Source organism: Protopterus annectens, chromosome 11.part0 (genome assembly GCF_019279795.1).
Source record: "Protopterus annectens isolate FY-2018-M chromosome 11.part0, PAN1.0, whole genome shotgun sequence".
In the NCBI taxonomy this organism is placed as follows: Eukaryota; Metazoa; Chordata; order Ceratodontiformes; family Protopteridae; genus Protopterus; species Protopterus annectens.
The window spans coordinates 852,752,373-852,771,509 of record NC_056745.1 but is presented as its reverse complement, the minus strand read 5'-3'; the positions used below and the strand labels follow the sequence as shown (position 1 = coordinate 852,771,509).

The window sequence follows — 19,137 nt, the reverse complement described above, 5'->3', positions numbered from 1 at the left end:
TCCGGCCATCACCTGAAGGCACCCTGAATTGGCCAGCTTGCCTGGTACTTAGAAAAATAGTACTGAGGAGACCCACCAACAAGATTGTGAAAATGTATGTTGCTTAACACTAATTAAATGTAGACTTGATGTACTATATATAGAGTTAGTCTGCCCTCCTGAGTGCGCATTCTAGCAGCCTACTGCCGACCGTTTGCCCTCTCCCCCTGCTGTTATCACTACCCTAGATTATATTTAAACCTAAGACTAATCCAACTATCCCTACTGTTTGCTATCTCCTTCCAACATTAGGTGGCAGCATCTACCAATATAAATCCTAGATATTCTTTATAATCACAACAAGTTTTATTTTTTCACAAACAGTTGGTTGTGAGTTAATATCCTTAGACTGTAAATATCTTCTCCCCCTCTGCTAAACCACCCACTGTAAAGACAGCCTTCATTTTCTGGCTGGAAATATTTAGCTCATACCTTTCAACTACAGCCTTTAAACTGCACTTTGCTGATACTTTTTCTGCAATACTCACATCTAGTGTTCTTTCCTGCTCCGTTCGCCCTACAGGCTCACTCTGCTCCCCTACCCTGCCCCCAATTTCCACCTACCCCCAGTACTCCTAGATTTATTCCTATCTTACCCCACCCTCTCAACCTAATTACCCAATACCAGCTCCCCCTCATTACTCCTCCCACCTATAGCCATCCTTCTTAAACTCTGTAATCTATACTCCACCCAATAATTATAGTCCCCTCCTCTTTCCTTAAATCTCTAGAATACCTCCATCACATTTTAAACCCTTTCTTCTTCATAGCCTTCTCTATTTTCCTAACCACTCATACCACTCTCTCTTTGCTCCAACATGCTCTCCTCAAGTTATCACACCCTCCAGTCCCCCAGCCTCCTCTTTATGTTCCTACTTCCCTTATACTATGCTACCTCATATTCCACCTATGCTTGTCCAATACCACCTACAAAGACAACTACCATACAAATCCACCTTCTCCCTCACTCTTACTCCCATTTCCACTCTATCCCCTCTTCTCTGATTCAGCCCAACCCTCTGCACCTATTTCACCCTAAACTCTTCTCCTTGAAAGTCAAGAGACTGTCACCTGCTCCAATCTACAATCTACCAGAATTCATGTCTGACAGACCAATATGGCTAAAGGATATCTCCTTCAACAACCTAGTCCAAGCTGGTGATATCCATCCTAACCCTAGTCCTATATCCTTTATTAACAACACTCATCCCTTACCCTCTTCCTCCTACCTCAACACCCTAAAGATTTTTACAATTTAATGCACAAAGTCTAAACAACAAGTACACCAATTTCAAGATTGGTTAAGCCATAACCAACCAGATATCTTAGCCATATCCAAAACCTGGATCAAGCCCTTTATCTCCAACTCTGAGATTCTGCCCCCAGGATTTAATTGTCTCAGAAATGACTGACTAAATAAAAAAGGTGGAGGCACTGCCCTAGTCTACTCCAACCTTCTTACCTTAATTCCCATCCAAATTCCCATTACTCAATTCCAGAACACTGAAATAATTGCTGGAATTCTAAAACTAAATAAACATAAAAATAGCTGTATCATTGTCTTACATATCTCACCTGGTAACAATATCTCTACACTTGAAAATATTCTCCTATGGGCCTCTACTGAAATTAACTATGAAACTTATATCCTTGGTGATGTGAATATTGACTGGAATCAAATCAATTACCCCCTCCCTCCCTATCCATTAACCTCTATAACTTCAACCAAATAATCCTCTCCATCACTCGACCTAACAAAATAAACCCTCCCAGATCCACTGTAGATTGGATCCTAGTCTCAGATCCAAATAAAATAACCAATTCCGGCACAATTTCTGATACCTTTAGCGACCACCTCCCAGCCTTCATGCATCGCACAACTAGTTCCTCCCCATACCAGCATCAGTACATTCAAACTGGTAACTTCAGTAGCTTCAACCCAACTACTTTCTCAAATACTTTCAAACAAATGAACTGGCAAATTCCAAACAGCCTTCCTCTTGACAAGGCTATAGAATACTTCAACATTGTCTTCCTTGATACTTTAAACTCACTATCCCCACTAAGAAACAAAAGGATAAAAACTAAAACTGCTCCTTGGCTATCCAAAGAGACAAAACAGATTATGCACCACAGAGACAAACTATGGAAGCTTTATCAAAACAATAAACTGGCCAATACTTTGCTACAATATAAACAGCTCCAAAACCGTGTAAAATGACTAATCACCAAAGACAAAAAATCCTACTATATCAAACTTCAGTCCAATTAACAATAAACAACCCCAAATCTTTTGGAACTCAATAAACTCACTCCTCAATCCAGGCTTCAAGAATAATCCCTGTCCTGAACCATGTAAATCTGACCTTGAACTAGGCTCTGAATTTAACTCATTTTTCATAGAAACTATTACTACCCTCACCAAGACATTGCCCAATAATACAGAAACTGCTCTACACTCTCCCCCTTCTAACTCACCTCATCTGTTTGAAGTCAAACCCATCTCCACTAACTTTATAAAAAAACTTTTGTCCAAACATAAACCTTGCTCTAATGCTCCTGACAATATTCCCTCTTCCTTCCTAAAATTTGCTGCTGATGGCATTGCTCTCCCAATCAGCATCATTATTAACAGATCGATAAAAGAATCATACATCCCCAAACTCTGGCGCTCAGCTTATATTCTTCCTCTTCATAAAGGAGGCAAAAATACCAGCATCTCAAACGTTCGCCCCATTGCTTTGCTCTCACCAATCTCCAAAATCCTAGAAAAATGCATCCACCTCCAACTTATGCCTTTCCTGACCCAAAACAATCTTCTCCCTCCTACCCAGCATGGCTTCCATCCAGGCCATAGCACAATAACCACTCTACTCTATTTCCTAGAAACTGTCAATCAAGCCCAAGATTCAGGGCACTTAGTTTCTACTGTTTTACTCCATCTGTCTAAAGCCTTTGATACTGTTTCCCACAACCACTTCTCTGTCATCTCTCAAAGCTTAATCTCTCACATAATGCTTTATCCCGGTTCTCCAGCTATCTACCAGACAGATCACAGGCAGTCAAATGGAAGAACTCCATCTCTTCCTTCCTGTCTACCCCAACTGGTGTACCACAGAGATCCATCCTTCAGCGAATGCTTTTTAATATCTTCATCAATAACTTTCACACTGCTATTCCTGATGCTAAAATCATTCAATATGCAGACGATTCAACCTTAGTCTGCTCTGCCACAAACCTCTCTGAATTGCTGACTAAAACCCAAACTGCCTTCTCAACAACTGAAAACTGGATGCGCCAAAACCACCTCTCGCTCAATGCAAATAAATCAAAGATTCTACTATTCCCTCCCACAAAGACCCTCTCCTATGATAAAAACAACTTCAAAGTCTATAGTCAAACCAACTCACCTATAGAAGTGGTCCCTTCTGCCAAACTACTTGGTATTACTGTAGATGAACACCTCAAGTTTGATATTCATATTCAACAAAATATTAAGAAAACCCACCAAAAGCTAGGTATGCTGTATAGGAATAATCACTTTTTCTCCAACTCTACCAGGCAAACTCTGGCCTTGACTTATCCTCTTCCTTCCTTATTATACAGAGCCACTCTCCTAACCAACCTGTCCTCCTCTATCACCTCTCAACTAGAAAACTGCTACAACAAAATCTTTAAATTTGCCTCTAAATCTAAAAATACTGTCCATCACTTCCTAACCCTACAATGCCTGAATTGGCTTGAACTCCCAAACTACCTAGACTATCTTCAACTCACTATTGCATATAGATTCATATTTCACCCAACAAACTATCCAACTCTAACTAACATCCTTTCCCCTTATACACCCAACAGAGCTCTCAGATCTGAAAATCAGAACTTAATTACTATCCATAAACCTAAATGTCCTGCTGGCTAACTTCTCCTATCTTTCTCACTAGGCATAACATGGAATTCCCTTCCCTACACACTAAGAACCATACCAAACTCAGAAAACTTCAAAACCCAACTAATCAAACACATATCCACTAAATGGAAATGTACCTGTCTTCACCCATCCTAATCAAATGGGGTTCGCTCTCTGGTTCCCAAGCTCTAAAACTCATATAGTTATCTTCCTATGAGCCTATCTAAGCTCTCAACAATTTCTATAGCTTCTATCTAAGCTCTCAACAACTCCTACAGCTACCCTCACACAGCCCAACCTTGTAAATATTGTAAATAGCATTCTACTGTCGATGTGTGTATGTAAAGAGTATTTACATTTTCTTAAAATGTTTGTATGTAAGCTGTTTCCACACCTAACACATATCTTTTTTCCTCAAATGAAACTGTATTATCCCTACCTTCAAGTTTAATGAATTGTTAACTATGCATGATATTGAAAGCCTTTATGAGTAACTATTCTACATAATATTATCTTTAATATTAACCATCAATTGTATCTAAATTGTATAATGCATCTTGAAGCTTTTCTCCCCGGGCCTCCACTGAAAATGGGTCAATTCGGCCCAGTGGACGTCCCCGGTAATCAAACTGCAAATAAAATAATAAATAAATAAATAAATAAATAAATATTCTTCAATTTCATCACAAAACTGAAAGAAAAATTGTGACTGAATCTTGTTGTCCACAAAAAGTAAAGGTGTTTGCTGAGAAGTGTAAAGTCCCTCTTGTAAAACCTCTCCATCAGCTCTTCGGTCTGTGTCTCCATAGTTACCTCTTCAAGGAATAGAAAATGGTACTTGTAATGGCTTTGGATAAAGGTGGTCTCTCTGCTGACCTGGAAATTACATGCCTATTAGTCTCACCGGTGTTATTAACAAAGCTTTAGAAGGTACTAGAGCTGAGCTAATAAACAATGGTATAATAAGTGATCTTGAATCCCTAGATACGCATCATTTTGGCTTTCTAAAAGGCAGGTCACACTTGTTTAGTCTGGTTGAATTAATTGAAAGGCTTTTCTGAGGCAAAGAATAAGGGCCATAAAGTCCACACAGCTTAAGTTGACCTTGCCAAGACCTTTGGCTCTATTCCCATGCTGGAATTATTCTCAAACTCTTCCAAATCAAAACTGATCCATAAATGTTTGCTGGAATAATAACTGGATGACTAACAGAATCCGTACAATTAAGGTTGCAGTATTTGCTCTACATAACAAATGTCATTAGTGGTATCCCCCAAGACTCTGTCCTGGGTTCCCTCCCCTTTGGTATATATTTCTGGGACACAGACACCAATATCAAGGGATTTACAATTACAGCTAATTAAGGTTGCTGATGATTGCAAACGGGGGTGGGGAGGTGCAGGTATCAAATCTCATTCTGACACTCACATTTTCAAGCAGGAGCTGGACCAAACAAACCCTAGGTGTATTAATTATGGGCCTTCCATAACTGGCATCATTGCTGTTTACCATACAGATAATATTCCAGTTAAATCTGACACAATCATCAGGGATGTAGGTTCATCTGTTAATGACAGACTTTTTTTTGGCTTTTACATATCACCAGTGGTTAGAAAATCATTCCACCTTGCATAGTTTATCCTTCACAGTATCTTTTCAAGGTCCAGCTTTATTCATTCTTCGGCCTGTTTCCCACCAAGCACCTTAACCATTTTGGTAGATTTCAACATTTACTTACTAAAAAGATCTCAGGTGTCATTGACCTTATTTTCTCTTGTAGACTAAAAGCTCTGTCCCTATAATAAGTGTCACAAACTCTTGAGGGTTCATCTCTGCTTTTCTTTCCATATTGTGAAGTCTTTAAACTCCTTCACATAAATAGAACAAGAACAAGTGCAAAAGTAAACACCAGCTGTAGAGACCTGAAGCTATGCTATCACATCAACAATGTCAAATGGTGTGAAGGATGCCTAACTTAATATATCCTAAATTCTGCAACAGGCTACCTTTACCTGTCTACAGACTATTTCCTCTAGCAGCCTTTAATACCCGTCTGGATGACTGGATGTGTGACCTCAAATATCCACCAAGGATATGTGGAGAAAGTCTATGCAATAGAGGTCAGTTTTAGTTTCCCACCAGTAATGGGTGATGTGGAAGAGCTTCTTGATCATCTCCTTTGTGTGTAAGCATACTAAAAACTGATGGACCTGTAAGCTAACCGCCAAATCTGCTCAGAAAAGGTAGCCCACAATTTAGTGTAGTGTAGTATGTCAAGTCAGGTGACTAACTGTTTATATATATATATATATATATATATATATATATATATATATGTATGTATGTCTACACACAAAAACATATGGTGCTTTACTAGTCAGCTCTCCTCCTGTTGTGGCAGCTTCTGTGGAAACAAAGATATACAGAAATCATACCATAAATATCATAAACAGATCAGAATAACACATCTATTAAAACTAATTAAAACATTCACCAAACAAGATACAATGATATAACTTCAAACATTTAGAGCCTCAAGGACAACATGAGATTTACATTGGCTTTACATTTTTTTAACATATGTCACTCTGATTCTGAAAATTAAATTCTGAACATCTGTGAAAATATCATATTGGTTGGAATCTTTAATTATTTTTAAATATGTTTCTTTCAGATTTATTTACAGAGTTATTTGCCTCTGGTTTTCTGCACGTCTGTTTCTTGTGGAGGCATTTTAGGAAAGACATTAGTTTAACAATTTGCTGTGGCCAAAAAAAGTGGAATTTGTTTTTATGTGTATGTGTGTCTGGTTTTTTTTTTTTTAATTTTCTTTCAAAAAAGTACATGCTGTGAGGAAAAACTACAGTGTTTTAAAGCAAAGAACTGCCATTTTGTTTTTGCTATTGCTGTTAAATGAGGTACTACTACTGTTCTTGGACAGAAAATATGGACAGTTTTATAAATCTCACATATTAACAGAGGCTTGGCTTTACTAATTAAAACAATAGGCACATAACCATGAATGGCTACAGAATGAAACTTGCTGCCCATATTCTAACCTTTTACTTGGTAGACTGTTATAGGACAGCTTTATTATGGAAGAGAAAAACCTCTTCAGCAAACATATTCGTTCCTACACCCAACATATTATGCCTCAAATCTCAAATAACAATGGGAGGAAATATACTATTAGACAATAAAGAGTAGATGTGAATCTGTTGACAATCACCAGTTATTACAACTGTTTATTCTTTTTTACTATATATGGATAGAGGAACACCATGACATAATGTTGCAAAAAGCCCATCAGTTCTGAAAAGATAATGTACAGTACAGAAGAATGCAAGTCAAGCTAGCTGGCCAATTGCCAAATCTTGGAAAAAAAACATGGGACAGTGGCCAACTCACAGGATCATTCATAAATAATCAGACTGCAGTGTTCACAAGCAATTGATATGCTGCTATTATGGCTTTTGAGAGAAGTATTACTGTTGTGATTGGCTTGCACTGTTCGTGCCAGACCAATCTTCATAGCAGGTTCACTATTCTCCATTATCACTGTTCATAATGGTCTCTACAGACAGAGCTGTTGGATAACAGTAAATTTATCATGTTGATGACAGTGCTGTTCTAGCAATCTCTACAAGATGTCTGTCCCTGTCTTTATGTAAATAGCAAACCACTTTGATCTTTTGGTTATTTTACATACACCCCCCCCCCCCACCAATGTTACTCGTACTCAAGCCAACACAAAAAAAAAAGATATTAAGCAAACCTTATAAAAGAGTATACAGTTGGAGGGTAAGTATCATTGTACATGTGGCTGTGAATGACCGAAGACGTACCTCCCTGGACTACATGAAAAGAGACATGGAGGAGCTCTCGGATTATGTAGCCCAGGTGGGTATGACCCAGCCCTGAGCAGCATCCTACCATCACCCAGAATGATACCACAGTACAAGCAGAAAATTATTGATTTGAACAATTGGCTAAGTTCCTGGTGTCATTCTAAGAGGATCCAGTATATGTCTGCCTGGGATGACATAACTGACAGACCTCGATGCTTTGCTAGAGATGGCTTGCATCTGTCACCCCTGGGCTTCCGGATACTGGCTAAGGCTCTTGCCACCCCTATAGTGCCTTTTTAGGCGGTGTTCCAAAGACCAAATTACCACTATAACAGCTACAAAAAAATGCAATCTGAGGGTCATGCTGTTCAACACTAGAAGTCTAAATCTCAAAATGCACTCACTCAAACCACTCCTTAGAATGGAAAACATCGACATTTGTGCTGTAACAGAGACCTGCTTCAAGGCAGCAAAAAGCACCCCTGTAATATCAGGCTATAACTCATTCCACATCTTTCGGCCACAGAACTTGGACCAAAGCTCCAAAGGAGGTGGTGTTTCCATATTCATAAAGGATGTGCACACCTCGAGACTGGTAGCGCAACATAATGCACCTGAGATACATCAGGTGCAGCTAACATTAGGTAAGACAGTGATTCAGGTCGTAGCCTGCTATAGGTCCCCAACCATGTCCCAAGACTCACACTCCACATTCCTAAAAACCCTGGAGAATATGAGGGTCCAACCTAACACTCTCATACTGGGCAACTTCAGCTACCCCTCCATTTACTAGGAAAACTACTTATGTACCAATACACTTGCCCAACGCTTTCCGGAATTCATTAATTCCAATGCCCTGGACCAGCTCATTCTTACCCTCACTAGACGTAGCAACATCCTTGACCTGGCCATTACTAACATGGGCAACCATTGCTCTATACCAATAGTCAACTCCTCCCTGGTTAGATCCAACCACAAACTATTCACCTTAGAAATCCACCCGCCCACAAAGGTAACCACCATAAAAAACTTCTTCAAAGCTAACTTTGGGCTACTACAAACAGAGGTGGCTAACTTCACAGCACCCATGCAAATGGAGAATAGTTGCATGACTGCCGAATCATACACCAATGCTCTGTACGAACACGTACATGAATGCATGGATCTCGCTATACCCAATAGAACCAAAATACTCTCCTCAAACAAGGAAGCCAATCTGATGGCCCCCTGCCATAAACAAACTCTACAACAGATGGAGGAAACTGATGCAGAATAAGGTGACTGAAGAGACTGGAAAAAACTCCCTTATCAGCCTTATCAAAAGGTTCAGATCCCTCATCAAATCCTCCAAAGCTAACTATGAAAACAGAATTGCAGCAGATAGTAAAGACAACCATAAGGCCTTCTATAGTTATGTAAAGAATCTCCATGGCAATTCCCAGATTTGCTCTGAGCTACTGCAATATGGTACCTCCTATGCTGAGCTAACAGATATTGCCAATATACTGACTGACATATTCAGTGCCAGCTTTACCTCCCCCAAAGAACCAATCACAATACCAGTAGATTGCCAGGCACCCAGTATTACTGCTGCACAGGTTAAAACAGCACTGTCCAAGAACAAGAATACAGCTTCTATGGGACCTGACAATATCCTTGACTGTGTTCTGAACTGCAGAGTGAACTGGCACCTCACCTGTGTGCCCTGTTCAATCACAGCCTCACCTCAGGCTTTGCCCCTACTGAATGGCACACTGCTACAGTCATCCCTCTCCACAAGGGAGGAGCAACTACAGACCCCGGGAACTATCGCCCCATTAGCCTGATAAGTCTGATATGCAAAGCTATGGAATGCATCATCATGGACTCTGGATCCTACACAGTTTGGTTTTGTGAAGGGTAGATCATGCCTGCTCAATATGGTCGATTTTTTTGAGTCAGTGACCAGAGCTGTGGATGAAGGCAAGGTGGTTCATACAGCCTACCTTCATCTGGCCAAGGCCTTTGATACCATTCCCCACTTTGGAATCATAGAAAAACTCACTAAGCTAGACATCAACTCCTATATCTCTAGATGGGTTGCAAACTGGCTCACAGATAGAACCCACAGTGTGAAAGTAGCTGACTCCAAGTCAGACTGTCGACCAGTCATGAGTGGAGTCCTACAGGGTTTGGTCCTGGGTCCTCTCCTGTTTGGTATCTTCTTCTCTGAAGTCCAGGCCAACATGAAGGGACTCTGGCTGACAAAGTTTGTGGACGATTGCAAGTTGGGAGCTATTATTAACTCCCCAAGTGATGTTGACATCCTACAGAAAGGCCTCAATGAGACAAATGACTGGTGCCAGAACCATGGCCTTAAGCTCAATGCCAAAAAATGTGTCATTACCTCCCTTGGGAAAAACCCGGTTCCTTTGAAGTACTACATCAATGGTAGTCCACTGAACACAGAAGGCGTTATAAGAGATCTAGCAACACAGGTTGACAGCAACCTCTCTTTTGACCACCACATTGCCACTGTGGTCAGAAAGTCCTTTTATGTGGCACATCACATTACTAAGGGTTTTGCATCCAGGAAGAAAGAGGTCATTGTCTCCCTCTACTCTTCCCTTATTAGACCAATCATCGACTACAATGCCCCATTTGGCATGTATCTCACTAAACACCTGCAACAACTGGAGAGGCCACGAAAGTGCCTCACAAAGAGGATCCTAGGCCTTAAACATTTGTCCTATATGGACAGACACAAAAAACTCCAACTATTCTCTGTCTCATATCATCTACTAAGAGGTGATTTCTGCTTGACTTACAAAGCCATGTCTGACCCAGCTGTTAGAAATGCTACATCTAAAGAAATCCCAATCCCTCTGCACCACATGCTCCAGAGACCTCAACCTCATTACCACAATCAACAGAACATGCTGGAGGGACAGGTTCATAACCCCGAGACTGCCCATGCTATGGAACAGACTTCCCATACATGTCAAGCAGAGAACCTCACTGGCCCTCTTCAAGAGGAATCTTGACAAGTGGATGGGAAATAGAAAATTCACCCTAGGGATCACTCCAGTGGCTGTACTCAGCAGAGGCACTAGGAACTAAGGTCAGGTGGCACGATGCCAGGGTAATCCTATGGGCTAGGCTTGTAAAGGCTCCAGGGCCATTAGACTAGTACACACCTATGAACCTATGAACCTATCATTAACATCAAAATTAAATGGGGGAATGCTAATTGTCATATCAGATGACTAAATGGTTACAAGAGTAGCAATGAAGAATGGTGGAATGGTTGGCGCCATAAAATGACAATGTTCCAGAAAGAAAAAATAATCTGTATCCTATGGCTATATATAGATATTTTATATTTCCTTAAATATCATAAACTTATAAAGTTTAGAGTAATAGAGGCACGAGTGAAGCCAGGCATATGTCATATATGCCATGGTATGCAGATTATTTTAAAATGAAACACATTGTACATCATGGCTAGAAAAATCTTATTAACATTCAATTTGTACTTTGTTAGTGGTTCTCTATAAGTGCAGACATAAGCAGGTGTTACAGATGTGCTCATCACTGTAACACATTGCATCAGTTCTATGCTTAAATTTAAACATGCTATATTTTAAAATAAACTCAAACAACATAATACAAAGACTAATAAATCTTTGGCTAAAATTTGAGAATATATATAAAGCCACTTTACTCCAGTAAAGCTATCTTCATGACTTATGTTGTTGTACAGCAAATTTAGTTGTCCCCAGTCTTAACAACTACCTTCCTACCATTAATGTGTGTGAGTCTTGGGAACCTGAGTAAGGTGTTGGCGTTTTGATAAAAAGGCTGCCATGTCTCTCAACCTGCTGACATTGAAAATAGATACAATGACCCTTGAAAAATTGGAACATTCAGCCAAAAATCTGGATATCTATCTATCATAAAATTTGATTACCAAGTAGTACATAACTCTTTCCTGTTTCAGTAGGAATGCACGATATCCCAGAAACACAGACTTTAAAAAGAGAAGGACAAAAATGGAGGAAAATATGAGCACATTATCAAAGAGACTGTGTAAAACTGAAAGATTTTAATGAACTGTATTGCAAAATTGTCCCACACAATGCCATGTGCTACCTCTTTTTCTAAATGATTAGTGCCACTAGTATTTTAGTCACGCAGTGTGCTTTTCTGACAAATAAAGGTAATGAGAGCTTCAAAAATCATGTATGATAAAAGGGGCGAGGTTCAAAAATTGTATGAAGGGATAAATTAAGCTAAAAATAAGAAGATGCCTTCAAAAATAGGTACATCAAGTGAGGGGTAATTACAGTCAGAAAATAGGAACTTTCCTCCAAAATAGGAACAGCTGAGAGGTCTGGATCCTACCATATTTCCACTAAAATCTCTCATCAGCTGTATTTTGTAACTATGTATGTGTGGACAAATGTTCACAGTGACACCAACTGCTGTAAGTGGAAGGAAAACAATGTGCAATGTGAAGACGTACACACTTGGTAGTAGTTTAGTCAACCAAATTATCCAGGCTACTTTGACTATTAGAGATAGCTGCGGTGGTACGGCAGTAACATTGTTACCTCACAGCAAGAGGTTCTCCCCTTCGATTCTTGGCTTGGCTTGGGCGTGCCTTCTGTGTGGAGTCTGCATGTCCTTCCCGTGGTTGGGTAGCGTTCGAAAGACATACGTGCATAAATGGGCATGCCTTCGTTGAAGGTTGGGCGTTGAGCTAGCACCTCGACGTTTCGTAAAAAAATCTACTGCCAGTTATTAGTGAACCGGAGTTCCGCTGTGGCGTCCCCTTACTGGGAAAAAGCCGAAAGACAAACAACAACTTTAACTATTAGAGATAGATATGCCTTAAGTTTAATGAACCTTATTTGACCATAGATCATACACAGTCTGCCCAGAACTGGTGACAGCCAGTGAGGAGCTGACATTAGACAGATCAGGCTTTAATCACGTGTGTTAAGTATCCAGAAGGGCAAATAGTATACCAGAAGCAAGACATGTATCATGTCCAACTTATTGCAAGTTCTGACTACAGCAATTAATCAGCTTTCACAATGTCCAGTAGTACAGAAAGCTGATATGTGGTTATTAGCTGGTTTGACTGGAGTGATGGACATTCTCTGTGACTGGGTTACATTTACTGTTAATGACTTATAACAGTATCTGTATAAGATAATGCAGCTTCCAAGTCTTTAGAGACATTTTAAGGCCAATATACAGAAGGCCTACTGTTTAAAGTCATGCAGAAACTGTTGGTTAGCTTTAAACACAGACACTGATTTATCCAACAATACTGTAAGTTAGAACATTGTGGATGTTTCATATTCAGTGATTTGTTTTCATTATTTAAGTAAAGCAATGCAAATACTACCCAAAGAACAATCATAAGCTAGCAAGTCTGAGTCTTTTTGTTGTGATTTTACAGCAATGGTAGATCTTCAAGAATTGTATCTATAATTCCAGATAAGGCTAGAGAAGAGTAGGAATGGTGAGATTTAAAAAATAGCAAAAGTAAATGATGACTGAAAGGAATACTGAATGGACTGCAGATGTATCTAAAGTCAAATAATATAGCAATAACCCATGCCTGGGTGTGGGTAATGCTGGATTTACCCACGGTTGGTGTGGTTTGGTCACGAGGGCGAAGCCTGAGTGGCCAAACAAATACAACCGTGGGTAAATTCAGCATTACCCACACCCAAAAGTGGGTTATTGCTATTATACAATGACATTATTTAAGAAAACAATAATTACTTTTCTTAAATAATGGCATTGTATAATGCCTCCTTGCTGCCCTTCCGCAACTGTCTGGTATTCTGTGGCAGTTCTGATGTACTGTGCATGCGTATGCCTACGCAGTACATCAGAGCTGTGGGCAAAAGCAATGGAGAAAGCAAGATCTCTGTTGCTTTTTACAAACTGTTTCGCTATGTTAAATGGGTTTAACATAGTGAGACAGCTTTAAAAAAAGCAACGGAGAAAGCAAGATCTCCGTTGCTTTTTACAAACTGTCTCGCTATGTTAAACTCGTTTAACATAGCGAGATAGTGTGAAGCAATGGAGATTTTGCATTCTCCGTTGCTGTAAAAAAAAGAGTTATAGTAATGGAAAAAGTCCGGGCGACCGGATCTTTTTCCATTACTATAACTCTGATTTACAACGTGCATGCTGACCAATCAGCGTGCACGTTTTTGAATATTAATGGGGGGTCGTTGTATAATAGATGTGTTTGTGTTTGGCTGTATGATCAGTATCAGATATAGTGGATAAACAAATGCTGCCATCATGGCAATTGTTAAAGACTTGAAAGATTATAGGACATTTTTACTCACTGTGATAGTAAATGATAGACTAATGCAGTGATGTTTGTGGAAAGATTATGAATGTAGTTGTGTTAATATGTATTATGTAACATGTTTCATAGGCTTAATTTGCTGACACAGTAATAACATTGCAAATGACATACTAGCAGATTCAAAAAATGCTACTTCTCAAGATAAAGTTTATAGCTATGGTTGCTAAGGCTGGAGATGTTGCATTCCATAACATGCTTACCCCTCATAAGCAAAGAATTTTATAGTGTTAATTTCTGTTTGCCAACACCTGACTTGTAATAGAGTTTATGCTAGTAAATCAGGTGTTGGCAAACAAATCTTCAAGTCAAAAGATGTACTCATGCTTACTGGCAGAGGTAAAAGAAAAAAATAGGTAATGATATTACATGAATAAGGGGAAGCTGTCAGTGAATTTATGTAAAATAGTAAATGTTACAAGCTGCAAGAGAGTGAGATCTGATTGTCTAATGGAAAGAAGTGAAAGGAGGCAAACATATGCTTAAAAAGATTCAGGAGTGCTGTAAAGGTACACAGCTATCTCCATATGAGGGAGTAGGAAGTGGTGTGATCAGTTTAGTAGGCCCTTTCCGCAGCTTCTGAGCAGAGTTAAACAGATAGCAATAAAACAACTTAGAGTCAGGAGCAAGAACACTGTGCATGAGAGAGAGTATACAAACAAAGTAAATCATCTGAACACGAACATTCATTCTTAACTTTAGAGGAGCATGTATAAGAAAGGTTTCTGCAAGGGAATGTATTCCTGATTTTTTTTCTGCAAGTCAGCTGGTAAACCCGCTGCAAGGCAAAAAAAAAATGTCATGGCTTATCAAGATTTAAGAAATCAGTACAGATCCAAGTGTGTTATAAGATTTATTTATACGTGCATAACCTTCCTTGAGCAGATTACTATTCTTTCTTATGACACCAAAGAAAAAAATGCATGTGTCTCAATACAACAGATTCAACACATAATTCTACTTTAGTTCCCAAGAAAGCAACAGTTTGCAGATAGGTCACTCTGACAAATAGTGTTGCATGTGATATTTTGCAATAAGCCACAAAATTTAATTTCTAAACTGGATACATTTGGAAATATTGTGTAAGGCACAAAACTATGAGGAACAGTGAAGGATTTCAAAAATTACCTTTAGACTTGCTGAGTCATGTAACAAGAAAGATTTTTGTATTCTGTTTGCATAAAGAAGTTTCATATGGTACATAAATAATACAGATCACACAGGAAAGACTGACCATATTCAAGATTTATGCCACTAGCAGACCATTCCAGGAGAAGGCACTCATAAACACATTGGCTGACGATGAGTTTCACGCACAGAAATAGTTGATTTAGTAAGAGAATCACTTTTTCAATGAGAAAATGTCTAATAAAGTTTGGTCGACACTGAATAACAAGATATGCACAGACTGTAAAAGTCTCTAAAGACCTGTGATGCTTTTTCTGCTGGTGCTGCCTGGCATATCATAGATGTGCATCTGTCAGAACAGGTCCAGTCCATTATCTATGAGAAACAAAGATTCTGGATAAATCATGGTTACTTAAATCAAACAGCATCTCTTCTCCTTTTGGTAGTTTACTGATGTGAAGCACATGTTTACACTGCGCTACAGTACATACAGAGAAGTGATCCAATTCGCTGAGAGTCATGGATGGAGGGGAATGCACAGGTCACATTTTTCTTTTTCTTTTTAAACATATTTATTAGATAGATTATTAGAAAGAAAACTGTAATAGCAATTTCCATTATTACCCTCTTACAGTATGCATATATGTTATTACTGTCATACAGTATGCCTTCCCTTAAACATCACTTTTCTCCCTGAACATATTGTGATATGTATTGTTTCTACAAATTCTATTTATTTCTATGTAATTTGCTCCTTCCCTTTTCTAAAGATTCTACTTCCAGTTCCAGTTCTTTTATCTCTTTTATAGCAACACAGCTAGTTTATCCAGTGCCTGGAGCCTTCCCCCAATTTAGCGCTATTTGAAGAGTAAAAAAAAAAAAATGTCTCTTTCCTTAATCTATAGCAAGCTCCTTGCAAGACTTGTCTATCAGTTTTTGCAGTTTATGCACCTGAAACACAAATACAAATTAGTTAAAAAAGAAAATACATCGGTCAAATTATTTGGCATAGTTTATATCATGCATGGAGTACTACAGCTATCAGATTTATCTTAACACAAAAAAAAAAACTTTCTTTTTTCCTTTTAGACTACAGCAAACTGTTTACATTTGTTGCAAGCAGATGCTGCAGCTTATACCTTGCATGAAGCACTAGATCTCTCAGATTTATCACAAAAAACCTCTCTTTTTATCTTTTAAACTGCAGCAAATAGCTTATGACATTTGTTCCAAGCAGATGCTTACAGTTTATGCCATGGAGAGCTGCAATGCTCAGATCTGCCTTAAGAAAGCTACTTGTTTTTCTTTTTAACCGCAGCAAACTGATTGCTAAAATGTAACAAGCAGGTGCTACAGTTAGACCACACACACACACACACACACACACACACAGTGCTACAGTGCTTAGCTTTGACTGTAGGTGCAATACCGGCATTAAGAGCTGGTATGCACTATTAATAAAGAGTGATCAAGATTGCCTGATCATAACAATTTGCTCCTGTGTTAGCTGCCCCTTTTGACCCACCCTTACTATATTTCTGCTCCTTTACAATATTCAGTATTTTAATTACAGCTGGTTTAGATTTGATTTTCCTTTTTGTAGTAGTTGACATTTTGGCAGCCAGTAACATTAAATCTAGTAAGGCCCTACTATGCGTAGACAGTTCAGATCTTGTGCCGTAGCTGAAAAGAATCAGCCGTTTGCTCACTCAACCATTTGCTCGTCCAATATTTCTAACAAAGTGCTCTGTATGGACAAACATGTTTCCATTTACCTGTCTATTTACTATAATGTCTCCAGCATCTGATATCTACCTGAAGAAAAAGTCTATGAAGTCTACTTCAGGTACATAAAAATCATATAAAAATACTTCCAATCAAAAATCCTAAACCTTCTGGACTTTATTGCAAGATCTTATTTTCCTTGACCTAACAAAAGTGCTGAACTCTGAGACATTTCAGAAATTGCTTAGTGTGTTCAACCTCTGGTATTAAAATGATATAATTACAGTTTTTCACTGCCTGCCTCAAGAACAGAGTATTCTGCAGCCAATAAATAAATAAGTGCTCATCCCTCAGTTCTATAACCAGATTCAGTAATGAAATGTGGTTCTGTGTGACATTTACAGTAAGAATACAACAAAGGGCTTTACTTACCTGTGCTCATGAGGAAACATAGAACTCCATGTCTGGCATGACAGACCACTTCTTGTAACTGATTTCATCCCACGGTAGCTCTCTCCTTTACCAACAATACACTCTCTTATAAAGGCTGCAAAAACAAAGTGAACAGCGAACGTGAGCAGTCTACAAACTTCATACAGATACCTGCATGTCATGTACATATGTACTGTCGCATGGCTTTATATTGTAAGGATACCATTGTGCTACTCTAGATCAGAACTACTGGTTGTTGTCAGACAACTAAGCCACAACATAACCAATGCTACATCAGTCAATGCTACCTCATCATGTCTGAATTATATAAATCTATTTTTCCTGAGTATACTAACAAATACTGCATAAGTAACTATGATTAAATTTTCAAAGATATGTAGTTGTGGAAAATAACCCATTAGCTCTGATGTATCTATTAGCTTACTATAGTTTGTTAACTGGATAACAGTAGTTGAGAAATGCCTTCTTTTATCAGGAACACAGAAAGAGACCTCCACCAATACATACCATAATAATACAATAAAATAAGTTAAAGGACATTTTACATGGACAACGCACTAAGTGAAGTCTAATATTTTGCATTTACTTTGAAGATGGCACACAGGTAAAAAAACATTCCTATACAAAACGTTTTATAACTGAACTAAACTGCATTTACAAGAATGCACAGACTCTATCAAGTAAACAAATTTTCAGTAACTATAATAACAAGCCTACTTCATGGTAGCTATGACAGCAAAACCACACATGTATAATATATGAAGTCATCAAAGCAACTCATAAGTAATACTATATATAAAGATAAATAACTTTTAAGTTAAAAATAATCTTATTTACATTAAGACAACAGTGGTTCATAAAATGGGTCTGTGGAACAGCATTGGTCTAAACATTCCTTGAGCCTTCAAACTGCCCATTGACCTAAGAAATGGTATATGGCAAAGTGAAGACACTTCAAACTCCCTCAACAGAAGAACATAACTTCAGCAGTGAACAAATAAGGGTGGCTTGTTTAAAACATGTTAAATTAAGACAATAATAGACAAATAATTTCAATCCTTTTGAGTTCTAGGATCTTAAAGGAAGACAATCCTTTGCATTGAGAATTCTTACTAATGTATGCCAGGCGATAATGTTAGTGAGATTGTTTAATTTCTTTGCTTGCATTACACACCCTAAATGCTAAGAAAGGCTAATGGGCACTGAGCCTCATTTCTAAGACTTTCTAGCACAATAACATTGTACATGGCACTGATGCCCATGACCACTTGGTCCTCCTGAGCATCTAGCTACCCTGGTATAGGTCACGTGAAGCTAATGAGATAAGACTTAGAGGACCATAAGAAAAATAATATCTACACAGATGGGAGTAGGAATAAGTGTGAACCTGGCGACTTACAGATTGGTTTCAGTCACAGGACAGGAATATGCACTATTTACACAAAGGCAATACTTTACACCCAGGATTATAGCATGCATACATATTTTGAACATATACAATGGATAACATGATTTGGCAGAGACTTGAGCCTCACACTTTCAATATTTGATTACAGTTGTGTCACTGAAACTTCCTGTTTCTTCATCATCTTCAACTTCCTGATAGTATAACCTAGCAGATGCATAACTGATTACTTATTATAAATTGACATGAATGTCTT

General features: G+C 38.6%; 1 protein-coding gene across 2 annotated transcripts in view; it reads right to left on the bottom strand.

Annotated features, from left to right (window-relative positions):
• The window catches only part of HGF (hepatocyte growth factor), a 1,211,563-nt gene that overhangs the window by 813,992 nt on the left and 378,434 nt on the right, over positions 1-19,137 (bottom strand). For both annotated transcript variants that reach the window (XM_044088269.1, XM_044088268.1), the window contains exon 4: positions 17,456-17,570. In XM_044088269.1, coding sequence (XP_043944204.1) covers positions 17,456-17,570 — 115 coding nt within the window. The remainder of the gene's footprint in view (positions 1-17,455; positions 17,571-19,137) is intronic.